This window comes from Sylvia atricapilla, chromosome 2 (assembly GCF_009819655.1).
Source record: "Sylvia atricapilla isolate bSylAtr1 chromosome 2, bSylAtr1.pri, whole genome shotgun sequence".
Lineage (NCBI taxonomy): Eukaryota > Metazoa > Chordata > Aves > Passeriformes > Sylviidae > Sylvia > Sylvia atricapilla.
This window is the reverse complement of record NC_089141.1, coordinates 19,444,216-19,458,770: the sequence shown is the minus strand read 5'-3', so window position 1 is coordinate 19,458,770 and position 14,555 is coordinate 19,444,216. Positions and strand designations below refer to the sequence as shown.

Sequence of the window (14,555 nt, the reverse complement as noted above, 5' to 3'; positions counted from 1 at the left end):
GACCTTTGATGTCTCTTTGAAGAAATTTTTCTCAGGATATTCAAAAAGTTTGTGGTTTATTTTCATGTGCAGAAAAAAGCAACACTGAGGTGAACACTCCCACACAAATGTCTCAACAAATCCACACTTGTCAAAAAAACCCTTGAAGAAAATTAACATGCATGCACTTTGAAGGTGTACATTTTTATTCTGTAGTTCTCACTGTAGCCTCTGTTCCTTATTCCACAACTCATGGTTAGAGAGCACTCCATACAAACACCAAGCAGACAAAAAACCCCTTGAGTAAATTGGAAATGGAGATGACTGCAAGGGTTAAGAAGTTTCGGTCTCAGATAGACCAATTAGCATGGGTTAACAAATTAACTTACACTAGATATCATATCCTAGATAATCCTTGCTTACTAACCCTACATTTTCATTGAAAACAAAAGCAAGATACTTCAAAACTTTGTGGAATTCTACTGCGGTTTTTCCAGAAGCATGTTATAAAGGCTACTTATTTTGTATTTACTGTGAGCATCAAGGACAAGAGCATTACACAGATACACACCTGGGACACAAATACATTACTTCAAATGTCATATGTTTGTGTATGAAGACATACACATGCATACTGAAATACAAGAATTACCACTGGTTTCTTCCTTTTCTTTTGCCCACAGCCGTCATAGCTAATAACGTTGTAATGTGGTATTTCTTCAGTTAGATTCTTTTTGAAGAACGGTGATTATAGGCTGCTTTTCAAAGTGACCTTGCATCACATTACCAGCATGTTGAAGGGTACACAAAATGACTATGACAAGCACTTCAGCAGTGAAAATTTACCTTCCATCAGAAAGGTGGAACCTTATTAGAGTAAACACCAATGGAATGGTGCTGGTATGTGAAACCGTGTATGTAAAGGGAAAGTTAACCACTGAAGTCAGAGGTGTACAAATGGCAGTGGGCTTCCTTTGCCTTTTACTCTTATAAGCTTTGTTTAGTTATATTCAGGTTTTGCATCCTAATTATTTTGAGAAATATTTCTAAAATGAGATCTGTCATGCTGCTACAAACATGGAAAGAAAAATATTCAATTTATAGTGGTTAAATCCTGCTCAGATAATTAAAACAGAACATTAAATATTCCCACTTTGGCAGTGATAGGATGTTTTGGGAAGTGAGAGAGAATACTATAAAAATGGGATTTTTAGGGTTTTTTTAAACCTGCTATCACAAAACTCACCCTGAAGTATTTATAGAATTACCACAAAATGATGGTATTTTGGCTGCATCGAGTCTGCTGAGGGCAGGATAAGAAATATGGGCAATTACCTAACCTTTATTATCAGAAAGACAAAACCAGTTGCTTTTGTAGGTTCCCATTTACCACTATCATGTTGAATCCAGAAAAGAAAGGGCCTATATGCATCTAAACAAACACATCGAACTTTTTGGAGAGACTTGTGTAGTAAGAAACCTCTTCTGGTTTTTAAACTCTACCAAACATGTACTTACAGAAAACTAATGCCACTGCTGAAACAATACCTTCACATAGGTTCACACCATGAACCTACAAATTAGTTTACTAAGTTTCAGTAGAGAGAGGGAAAGCAAAATCCAGAAGCATAGGTATTGACCTGGGAGGCACATGAATCTCATGTGAAAGAGGGAGAAATGAGATATGAATGCATGAATTAGATCAAATTGATAACCTGTAAAACATAAAAGCCAGGAAAAACCATCAGTAATTTTGCAAAAAACACCCTCAAACAAACCACCTCAAAACAAAACAAAAACCCTTCACCATTCAGTTGACAGAAGCTGTGTGACTTTCCACACAGAAAGTTCTGAAACCTAAAGTTTCAGAAAGTTTCAAAGAAAGTTCTGAAGCCTATCCTGAAACCCAAAACTTATAAATTTTGGTTTGGGTTTTTCCTTCTGTAAAATAACAAGACTGAAACCAAATAGATGTAGACCTCTTCTTGCATCCTAAAACACCTCACTTGAGCTATTGCCTCACTATGGGATTTACAGTAACATGTCATGCATGCAAAAACCTGCTTGTTTCACAAGTCTGAATATCCTACTCTTCAGTTTCATGAATTGTCTTGAGGACATTCCCAGGAATCTGGGAAAGGCCAACCAAAGTTACCAGTGTGTTCTTCCTAAGGATAGCCTGAGCTTGTTTCTCTGCAGCAAGGAGGCTGCACATCTTGTCCAATGTCTAACCAGGGGTCCCAGCCTGAATCAAGGCCAGTTCCAAACAGGGCAGAGAAAGGGGAAAAGGTATTGACATCTCTAGAAATTTCAGGGAAACTGATGCCTACAGAGAGTTCAGAGACAGCCACACTGAGGAAAAATTGAAATTATCAACTGAAACACTGAATTATCTAGCTACATAAATGTCTACAGTTCAAGTAGTTTAAAGATATTCAGGGAAAAGGATATACAGTTTATAAGATATACAGTTTCTAAGTTTGGAACATTTTTGTTTCATGTAACACTATTTCATGGTTTTGCTTCAGATAATGCTGTGATTACAGAGTAATTATACACTGGAGTCAAAATTGCAGCAGCTGAATAATATTAAATCATGTTTATACATTAATAAATATTAAATTCAATAGTAAATTTAAATTAAATATTAATAAATATTAAACTACAAACACTGTTAAATAATGTTAACTATTTCTCATGCTCATAAAAAGAAAATTCTGTACTTGGAGAGCAAATTTATATAATTGAAATTGGAGCAGCTGGGTTTTATTCCTGTTTACTACTAAAAATCTATCATACAGATAGTACAAGATTCACATTTTTTTGTTTAGCAAGAGAAGCAGATTGAATGGCATTGCAGAGTTTACCTTTTCTAATACTTAGATCTACCTGATATTATAGCGACATTTCTACACATTTTTTCACCAAAAAATATCACTTGCACTAGTCCTTATAAGTAATCCACTATTAGTGTCTAATTACAAAATAAGTATGACACATTGTTCTTTAAAAAGAAAGATAAAACAAACCTAAACCCAAGAGACCATACATAAAAAAACCCCAAACCCTATTAATCTCAGAGGCAATACAGTTAATTGTGTAAATTTCCCCTTAACCCTCTATTCCCAACAGTAGAAAGCCAAAGACATTCTAGGTATTTTACTTTTGAATCCCCCCTCAACCTCCAAATATTATACCAGTGTTGTCACCCTGCAGCAGCACACTGAAGCTACAGTGCACCTGCAATGTCAGAGTCCTTCACCCACTCCAATGGAACCCTTGGCTTGACACTGTGGCCTCATGGCAAGGGTAGCACCTCACTTGGGAAGACAAATCACCTCAACCATGTCCACTGTGTCTCACCTACTTGCTACAGGAACTCTACACTTGTAATGTGATAAAGACACTGTCATCTTCCAAGATTACCATCAACTTGGCAAAATGCTGGACCACAAACTAAGAGAGCTGAATTCCTGTGGAGGAGAGAAAAGAAGGGCTTAGCAGAAGTTGTTTCAGAGAGAATGGAAAAAAAAAATCAGCCTATGTCTCAAAGTACTGACTTCTGAGCTGTAAACTTTGTGGAATCCAGGCCTTCATTTCAAATTCTAAAAGAGATACCCAGTTTTGCCAGAGAAATGTTGTGTGATGCATCAAGGAGGCCAAACCCTTGATTTTGTCATGGATCATCACAAAGCAGTCTATTACCCAACCATCTGAAGAATCCTATTTAAAACAAAATTTGACATCTCTGAACAGGAGTATACATTCCTACCAGATATTTCTGATGTGAAAATTTCAAATTTGTTCAAGGTGAGAATCTTATGCTTTCATGCTGTACACCGTGAATGTGTGTCCTTGGAACTGCCAAATACATGGGCAAACACCACCTAAGATTTGGTAGGAGATGGGCTGAGGTCAGTTAATCTACGGAACGGGCTTAACTTGACCTCAAGGCCACAAAACCAAGAACTAGTCATGTGGCACAGGTTCTTTCCTCTACTTCTGTCCTGGCACAAAATCCAGTGGGTGTGGGGATGTGTGCATGTTTATCTATATCGATATGTCTGCAGTTTGAGACATTACAAGAATGAAGACTGGATCACAAATTCACACACCAATAATGAAATGACAGACAAGTGATACAAATATATCCTTCAAAAGAACCTGGTCAAAACCTCCCACACGGTCTCAGCCTTCTAAAGATGACTGTAAGCCTGAACACATGCAAAATGGACCTGGGAAGATCTTAGCTGCCACACTTACAAACATATCCAGCAAAATACTACAGGATTGGAAGGGGGAGGAGGAGAAGGCAACAGATGGTGGAAATTTCACAGTACCTTTACTGCAAGCAGAGTACCATGACAACCCTAACATGGCTCAAAAGGCATCTTACTGTCTCAGAAGAGGCTCCCTGTAGCCAAGGGATGAGGAATCTGGCTTGTGGTCAGATGAACATAAACCACAACCAGCCCAAAAATGATGTCCAGTTCTCACCCATGTAGATTTCCTGTTTGGGAGTGTTCACATCCTTGGCTGAATCCAGACTTTCTTCCCATTTGAGTTACTGCTGTTCTTGCAGGATCCCCAAGGGCTTCAAAGACCAAAATCTGAGAAGATCTTGTGAGTGGGGAAACAGGCTACTTACTTATTTTCTTTCTGCTGCTTGACTTTCTCCAACTATGCATGCCAACAGATGCATCAGGATATACAGGTTAGCACTCTTCCATCAGTCTTCCCAGAAAAATGGCTTACTCTTGCCATTTCTCTGCCCGGATGGAAACACTTACTTATCCCAGATTCCCCGAGTGAAGAACCTGTTAAAGGAGTCTCTTTTCACTAAATGACCATCATCATTTTGTGCACCAAAACGGCACAAAGTGTACTGAGAATAGGAGCACAGCTCAAATGAGATAGCTGGTCATGGCACAGACCATCCGTCTGAACAGAATATCTCTCTGGATAGAAGCCACTTCAAACTGTTTTCAGGAAAACACTAATGCAAGTCTACCCAAAAGGAAGGGCTGTTTTCTTTGGAAGTGGGGCAAATCTACCACAAAGCAACATATTTCCACTTAAGGGAAGAATAAAAGTCCTAAGCACATTCTGTCAGAAGGCATCAGTTCCAGGAAAGGCTCAGTGATGCTGTGAAATGGCCATATCCTGGGATTCTAATTATTAACAAGACTTTTTCATGTTCTACCCCAGTTCAGTAGGTGCATTTGCTGACCTAAAGGCCAAACCAGGACAGCAAAAGAAGAACAAGACAAATCTTCATAGAACCCATATTCTTTTTGCCCCAATCCACACTTACAGTGATGGGCAGAGGATTGCAGACCTCTTTCCAAAAGACATCATGTGCTTTGCACTCTCCCATTACATTGGTATGCCAAGCAATCAGATCTCAACCCCTTTTAAAAGTCAGTCTTCTGGTAGGAGTCCTATCCATTTCAGCAAATCAAAAGCACTGCCCTTTAAAGGATGCTAAAAAACAGAGTGATATAATTCCTGGCTTAGTCACGGATCTTTTGGTAGAAGCAGCAAGTTCTTGACAATTCAGGGTCCTTACCCTGTGATTAATGGAATATGTAGTCCTGCAAGGGATTTTGTTAGCTCGTAAATCAATCACTGACTAAAAAAAGAAAAGACTAAAGGTGAAAATAAATGCCGAAATACCTCTTAAAACTCTAAGATGAAGCCATCTCTGAAGGATATTTCAGTCTTTCTCACAAAAGTGCAGGGATTTTAGAACCACCTGCTAATTCACTGCTGCCAAAGAGACAAATGCAGTTTAATCTCCCTCAGAATATGATTGAGAGGTTGGAGACTAAGTTAACAACACAGAAACACTGGGTCCTTTATTCACCTGGCTGTTAAGGAAAGTATATTTTGACACTTCAAATTGCTTGTTCATCACCAAGAAAAGAAAATACCTCCTTTATATGCAGAAGCACAGCACTCAGCTCAGAGATGAGCAAGATCTTTAAAAAGCAGAACAGAAAATAAACTGCAAAAAGAACAAGAACATAAACACTAAAAATAGATGCAAACTTTGTCAAGTCTCTAACTTGCAATTATTTGATTTACCAGAATGTTTCAGTGTCACCCAATCTCATTCATCTTAGAATCTGGATCTAGCCCACCAAGCTGCACAACTCTGATGAGCCTGGGAACACTGTCACTTCAAGCAAGATAACAGTGCAAAAATCTTCTGTAAAACAGGCACCTCATAACGTGAAGGAAAGCACAATAGTGCAGAACACAGGCCTTGTGTTATTCCATTAGCACAATCACAGAAAACTAATCTCTCTGTCAAGTACCCACAGTATAGTGGTCTGTGATTTCAAGAGATGTGACTTCATGATCTGGATGCTCACTTTCAATCCTTTGTTCATTTTGATGGAAACAATGGTATATAATGCACCATACCAGAATGCTGGCACGTATAATTACTTCTTCTGTTTATGTAGCTATAATCCCTGCTGTTTAGTAATTGAGCTAAAGCAGATGAAAGATCACAAGTGCAAGGCACGGACACACAATCAATTCATTTTCAGCAATTGTTGTTTACTGTTTTCTAAGGCATCTTATATTGTCATCCTTCCTGGTGGCACAGATAAAAAGGGCTTAAATGAACTTCTGTACAAAAGTTTGCCACAAGACACAAGAGTCTGGTCTCCAGGAAAAATCACAGAGCCTCTGTGAATTACAAACTCTGTTACGAGAAGAAACACTTTTTTCTTACCTCTTCTTTTTCAACACAGCTTTCTTGTACATGGACGCCATCATTACAGAATTTAAGTGTTGGTTGAGACAGATACACAAAAGGCAAATTTTATGCTCATTAATCTAATCTCAAGAACCTGGGTTCACTGTTTTGGGTGCCACGAACAACATTTATGATACTCATAAATTTGATGGGTCTATTAATGTTTTTACCTTGTGGAAAAAAAGCCAATGAAATAAAAGTTGCTCTTCGCTAACCCTTCAAGAACATGGAAAGAGTTGCTGAAAACAGAAAATAACCCACCGTACCAAAACACACTGGTGAAAAATTTAGAATGATGTTACTTCTGTTTTAAATGTCTCGTTACAGTCATTCCAGGGTTTAATAACATTGCAGAAAACCAGCACCCTCTGGAATAGAATGGGTGTTTTTTTCTGTTCTGTGCCACGGTGCAAGGGCATGAGTAGCTGATGTTCTGTCCAAAATGTCAGGTGTGTTTTCAAGGTGAGTCCCTTAGGTGTTAGCACATCTAGGAAGTCTGACAATTTGAAGTGAGGAATTTCAGGGTAGGTGGATGGGATGTTTGTTTTTGTCCATTTCTGAGGTCCCACTTTGCTTGCTACACCAGCAGTCACACTGTGCATTTGAAGCCTTAAAGTGCCCTGTTACTCATACCTACCTCCTCTGACAACCACATCAGCACTAACAGCCTTCTGTAGGCAGACAACACTATAAATAATAATGCCTATCAGTGTACAGGTAGTAAGAAAGTTTAAATGAATCAACTGAGAAAGAATATGCTAATAAAGCAGGCTACCACTACCAGAGTGCCTCTCATCAGCTACATTCAAGTACCATTTAAAAAGTGCTTGAAGTATACCTTTAGTATTTCACTTCAACCTCTAATAATTCACATTAATTGCTTAATTTGATAAATACATGCATTAGCAGATTTGATAGTAGGCACTGGCATTCAGGAATTTCAGAACAGAATACAGGTAAAGTGTATGTAGGAACTCTCAACAAGAAAAGGAAATACTCCATCCTGGGAGACTGAAAAGATGCCATTCTCCACCGGAGTACAGTCTGTCTGGCAAGTCAGCTGGCCTTCCCAAGGATCAAGTGCCTTTTGCCAGCGCAGTAAGGACTGATCTACCTGATCAGGAAATAGGCATGACAAACCTAAAAGGGAGACACAGTCAGCTCTCTGCAGCTGTGAAAACTGGGTGGCATGTGACCTTGAAGCCAATAGCATACATGCAGTGCAAGAGTAAATGCAGGGGAGGATGTCCTTCTTGGACTGTTTTTCCAAGCTCAGGATTTTGAGGAGCACTCAATTCCAAAAGCTTTAAAAGGTATGAAGCTCTTCCTCATACACTGGTTTCCCACTCTTCCCACAAGAAATATCATATTGACATTTGTTGTCAACAGGTTTGATAGTAGCTTGATGTCCAGTTTATACCACTGCTGCAACTTGCATGCATGAAGGGATTTCTTGGACTATTTCTGCATTTCATAGTGTCCTGTGCTTGTGGTGTCAAAGCCCACAGACAAACTCAGAGTACATTCAGGTTACCTGATTTAGCTCACAACTCCTGCATTGGAACTTAAAAGCATGAGCCCTTAACTGCACACAAAAGCCAAGTAGGCACCTCACACTCAAAGGACACCAACAGCCTTCTTCCCAAGTAATAATAATCACTATGCAAGGGGCAAAAGGTGAGTATCCTAATAAACACACCACAGCGGCTAAAGAGAATCTGCATTTGACTGAAAGACCAAGACGAACACCAACTAAAATTAATCAGCTAACATCACCGCCAGCCTTATATGAACAACTCTTGGTTTCCTACATGCACAATAATAAGCTCCCATCCTAACCTGACATTGTTGACGCTTCACAAAACAGTTTCCAGCGCACACTGTCATGCAAATCTGACACACCATAGTTTTCTGAGACCTGGAGAAACAAGTCTTTCTTATTAAAGGGTGCTGGAAATCACACTAGAAGAGACTTCAACATTACAGAAAATGTCACTTTCTTTTTTTGTAGGGTTTTTTATCAATTCACCCCACTCTCAGTTGTCATCCATTATAAACCAAATGCTACTTCCGCCTCCTCTGCTCTTGCAGAAAAACAACAAAAGGAAGAGTTCTTAGCATTCAGTGGAAAGTTACCACAGTTAAGGAGTGCAGTCATAGAGTTTAAGATTTAGAAGGGAGTAGGGGAAGAGGCTCTCAAAGAATTTTATCAGCCATGGAACTGAGGCAAAAAAGCAGCCAAGAAATCATCTAGTGCCTATCATACACCATAATGATTTTCTGCACTTTTCAACAATTAGCTGGGCAGTTTAATAAGAAAAAATATGCTTTATTTGTATTTGGAACATGTTGAATTTCACCTTTGAATCACATGATCAGGCTATTGTTTGCTAGATGGTATCCATGACCACAATTTTCCAGCAGAGGTGGACTATAATCCATTCATTCCTTAATCTTAGTGGCGATAACCAAAACACGAGTTCCTGAGGTTAATCAATATTTGCACAGTGTTAGTCATTTATCTGAAAAGGCATTAGGGTATATGTTTCCTTAACAATGGCACTTCAAAGGGGCCTAGTTAGGATAAGTCTCCCTTTTACCAGGTACTAACACCTCTGGAGTGCTGGACTCAGGGTTTTATACTGCATGGTTTTAAGAGTGGACAAGTCACGATCTGCCAGGTAGTTTGGTTTTGGTGGTTGGTGGTGTTGGGGAGGGAGGATTTACAGTGCCGCTCTCTTCTCGCAGTCTGGATGTTTGCCTGTCCCTGCATTTTGCCGAACATGGATAATGCAGCCTGCGTAGCTCGCAGTAGTGGAGGACTGCTTTTGTGCTCTTCCCTTGGAAAGACAAAAGAAAACAGAACACAGTACGGGCTAGGACACTATTAAAGTGGAATAGAAAGATCTTCCTAGTGAAAAGCTTCTGAACTTAAATCTGCCTCATCACAGTATCTACCTGAAAGGTGAGGTAGGCCTTGTCCCGAAATAGGAAATGTGGTTTGCAGTGATGGACCCAGTGCTGCTGCTAAAGATGATGCCTGAGAAGTATCAAGGAGGGAATTATACAAAGGCATAAGACCAATATAAAGACTCACTTCACTACAGACATCCAGTAAGAATCACAGCCCAGTCCTGTTGGTTTGCACAAGGTTGACAGCTTTTGTCAAACAACAAACAGCTTTGTGCAGACAGGACAATTACCATTCTGGAGGGAAAAACACCCACCACCAATTATACTAATAGTTTTATAGTCTCTGTCAGCTAAAACAATCACTTTTCTCCCCAATTTCCTTTAGCTTCAGAGATACAAACCATGCATTCCAGAAGTAACAGCACTGAAAGCCCAACCAGACCAAAGCTGAGCTGGCCAAGGGCAAAAGAGCACCACAAAGAAGAGGCTGGTTACAGTGGGAAAGGAAATGCACAAACACAGCAGAAAGAGAAGGATGATGTAGCCCAAGCCAGTACCATCCCGAGAAGTCCAAAGGCAGAGAAAAACCAAAATAGTTCTGTCAAGAAAAGGGAGGATCTTTCTCGTGATGACTTGCTATTTCTTCTCAGTGTCCTCGAGGGTGAATTACAGGTAATGTATTGTCCTACTTTATATTCCAAATTAAAAGACTCTCCACCCCCATTCCCCTCTCCACCAAAAACACATGCTGCTTTTATTTTAAGGAAACACTTCATCCAGTCTGATACAGGACAAATATGAACTGCAGCATACCAAAACACCCCAAAATTATAGCTATTACAGCTATCAGACAGGAAATATGACCTTTATAACACAAGTAACTCTCAAAGCAGGAAACTCATAAAACTTTCTAGTTGTGCTGCCTCCATTCTAAATATCTTGAGTACAAAGTATTTGTCCTTTTATGGAGAACATATTACAGACCTTTAAGACATTTTACTTAATTATGTTTTACCCTCCCATTCCTATGAAGTCATGAGCTTTACTCCCTATGAAACAGTATGTGCTCTTTCACAAGAACTAACTCATTTAACAGTATTCTAACACTTTTTGCTAGAGAAATCAAAATAGCAATTTTATTTCCCATAATACAAAGTAAAAGTGTTACATGCCTCTTAGCCCACAAGGTACTGGATTTTAAGAGTGAGCATTTTTCTACCTAGAAAAGGAACCGTCTGTCAAGTGCTAAATGATGCCTAATCTAGTTAAATGTAATTTCAGGAAGTGGGAACCAGATTTCCAGTGAGTAGGGAAAATATTTCTGTGGCAGGCTTATTGCACAGAAGCAGTGACTTTAAAACTACTCACAGGCAGAGAAGAAAGGAATCTGGCTGAAGTGGCCTAAATGGGCATAGCAAACGGTTTCAGAGTTTTTTACCTAGACACTACCTGGGTAGTGCTATTCTTAATATACATCTGTGTATTTATATAATAATAAAGACAAGCTTAACAGAACATACGTGTGATATGAATATTTAATAGCTGCACCAATCTTTGAGGATAGATCCAAGGCAAACTTCTACAGATTATTTCATTATGCAAACAGAACAATTTCCAAATTTGCAAAACATTTCTCTCCTTCCCACTTGGCCTTTCTTAATTTAGGTTAAAATTCAGATGTCACACATTTTTATATATTTATTTATATTATACATACACTCTTCATTACATTTGCATCATATAGATATATAAACATAAATATATAAATACAAATAAAATGCACACACACACACTTCAATTATTAAGGTTTAAAGCTGGAATAGGCAAATGAGAAACTGGAAAACAGTGAGCCTAACATGAACATTTTAAATCATGTCGGAAATTTAAAAGGAAGCAGCATTATGAATGAAAAAGATAAGAAGTCATTTTTATCCCTTATTTTCCACCTCCTGTAATGCCAAGTCAAATTGCTGAAGATCAGCTGTTAACCCAACCATAACTAAGTTTGTAATTTAGATGTCATTCCTTTCCAAATTCCAGAACATTCAAGGGTTTAAACTACAGAAGTTGTCTATACCCAAAATACACAGAATGTGCAACACTTGCAGGCTTCAAGAAACATCCCACCATCCTGTACTAACAAGTCAATTTCCAATACCACAAGCCAAACTTTGTCCTGCAACTTTGTCCTGTGAATGCTATATATTGGTCCAGAAAGAGCAAAACGGTCAAATTATTAAAGAAGTACTTAAGTTTGATGAAGGGTCTGAAGATCTTGGGATTTATATTAAACTATTAAAATAAAAACACCAGTACTTCCCTCATGCTTTCCAACTGTCTTCACATTACTGACTGTTTTGGAGGACTTAACATACACAGTGTTATTTTAGAAGTTTCTCAGTTTTCTTAAAATCAAAAGCAGAGAGCTAACCCGTAAATTCATATATACAGTTCAACAAGATAAAACCTTACTTTGTGTTTCTGCAGGCTCAAGATGAAGTTATAGGAGTACTTAAGGCTGAAAAAATTGACTTAGCTTTGCTTGAAGCACAATATGGCTTTGTTACTCCCAAGAAGGTGTTAGAGGCACTCCAGCGAGATGCTATTCAAACAAAGGCTGAGCAATGGCAAGAAGATATCTATGAAAAGCCTATGGGAGAGGTAAGAACAAGTAATTGATATTTAACATAGCTCCCACCAAATTCAACAGAAAATCTCTCACCCAGTGCTGGGGAAGGAGACAAATGATCTCTAAATCTAGAATGGAACATGAGTGTAAGAGAGAGCAGAACAAAGCTCACAGTCTAGCTGGGACCTGAATCTAATGATCCTCACTCATACTGGAGACTGGGGGCTTTACACATTGACAAAAATGACTTTGTCTAATTCAAACCATCTTCTTTTTCTTCTTCCCTTTCTGTTATGCACATTCCCAGCCCATACAAGCAGAAGCCTGGCCAGTCCCCACTTGTCTCATGGAGGTCCATCTTAGCAGTGGCTGCACGGACCCAACCAGCAGCAAGGACACAGCTGTGCACCTCTGCATATCCCTGCTCCCATTAATTCGGTAGCAGTCATGGGGATACCTGCTTGGCCTGCAGAGTTACTAAATGAGTTGGCATTAGAAACATCATCCAGGCACAAATCTAATATTCTCACATTACTCTTAAGTAACCTTTAGTTTAATTATACTGCAGCAGCAGCTGCCATACTTTCTGAACAACGTTATCAGATTAATTTCTGCCCTGCAATGCAAATCACTGGATATTAAAACACCTACACATCAGATTGTGTTTTTTTATCCCAGGTAGTTGTCTCCAATTCAGATAAACATTTTTTGACATACTGCTCAGTATAAATAAACACCACAAAATAAAAGCAGAAATTATGAATAAAATTCTCCTACTAAGTGTTTTCCAAGTTTTTTGAACAGAAATGTACCTAAGGATACAGAGATTATTCCAGACAAAATTGTGTCAGGCAAAAGGTCAACTCTCATTTCAGAAGCTCAAAGGTTAAAATCTCTGAATATAATATTCAGAGAGAGATATTCATCTGTGAAGCTTAATTTATTTTAGAACATTGTGCTATTACGTCACAGAAACTTTGAGCACAAATGGAAATGATTTGAGAAGTCTAAAACAGTTTGAAAACATAAGCTGCTCAGTCTGTTACTTTACATAAGTTTATACACACTCTTTCCTTCTTACACTTAATGGCAGAGAAATCATTTCTAGCACAGCTGGATCTGGCAATTTCAAACGGCAAAGGTAAACATCCCCGAGAGCAACTGAAAACGTAGAAGTACCATTGCCACCTCCTGGTCTTGGTAAACCAAAGAATGATGTAATAGGCAGGCATTCCACAATTTCAGTTTCAAAATCCCCCTGAATTATGTCAGAGATCCGTTTTGTTGGTTATGGGGGTGTTTTTTCTTTTTATTTTTTTTTTATATATTTTTAAAACACATATAAAGACCAAACAGAGGTGGAACAAGCCACAGTGTCCAGGAACAGATCATTTAAATTCCCTCCTTTGCTACCAGGACAATATACCTCTGTATCTGCATGCGCATCTCATCCTTGGGAGTTTTGCCTAGTAGCTCTGAACACAGAGTATCTTCCCAAAACTCAAGTGAAATTACAATTAATTTCAGAAGACAACTGTAAGATTTCCAATCCTTTACCATTCTGTCACAATTCTCTTATCTATTCTAAACATAAGTTTCTTGGCAAATTTGATTAAGAATGCAATGGGAAAATTTGGTGACTGGACACCTTTATTCTTTCGGAACAGGATTCATAGGTGAAAAAATGTAGCAAGTCAGAAAGCAGTATTAACACATCTTCCTCTGCAAAACCTACAAGAAGTGTGACAGACCAAAGCTGTTTCTTCTTTGGCCACAAGGAGATATTAATTTTATTCTTTTTTTTTTTGAAAACAGGTTTTTTCAATCAAACTTGCTCTACAGCTATTTCTTTCTGCAACCTAAAAAATGTCAGATAAGATCACTGTTAGCACTGACATTTGAGAGCTATAAAAGAAATTAGACTTTTATTTTGGTTTTGTTTCTGGCTCAAAGGCCTGAAAAGTTTTCCATTTCTGCATGGTTTATAAATTTAGAAGTAGTCAGTTTTTGTGAAAAAAACCTCTGTCTTCAGATCAATCATCACTTCTCTTGTATAGACAATGAATAGTATTCAACATTCTAGTAAATGCAGAATAACAATACAAGAATAATTTTCCCTGATACAAAAATAAACAATAGTTTTTTAAAGAAGTCCAAAAAATCAGAGATGGTGATGTAGGAAAAGAGAGATAAAGATGAAGACACTGCAGAATTTGTGGTGTCTTTTTCTCTTCTCTTCATGGTATCAGAAAGCAGATTCTGTTT

At 38.4% G+C, this 14,555-nt stretch overlaps 2 protein-coding genes across 2 annotated transcripts in view; one reads left to right on the top strand and one right to left on the bottom strand.

Moving 5' to 3' along the window:
• CMSS1 (cms1 ribosomal small subunit homolog) overlaps positions 1-14,555 on the bottom strand; it is a 222,429-nt gene that overhangs the window by 131,271 nt on the left and 76,603 nt on the right. The gene's annotated exons all lie outside the window — the stretch shown is intronic.
• The window catches only part of FILIP1L (filamin A interacting protein 1 like), a 62,881-nt gene continuing 58,374 nt past the window's right edge, over positions 10,049-14,555 (top strand). The window contains exons 1-2 of the mRNA XM_066340916.1: positions 10,049-10,333; positions 12,149-12,322. Coding sequence (XP_066197013.1) covers positions 10,064-10,333; positions 12,149-12,322 — 444 coding nt within the window. The 5' untranslated portion in view covers positions 10,049-10,063. The remainder of the gene's footprint in view (positions 10,334-12,148; positions 12,323-14,555) is intronic.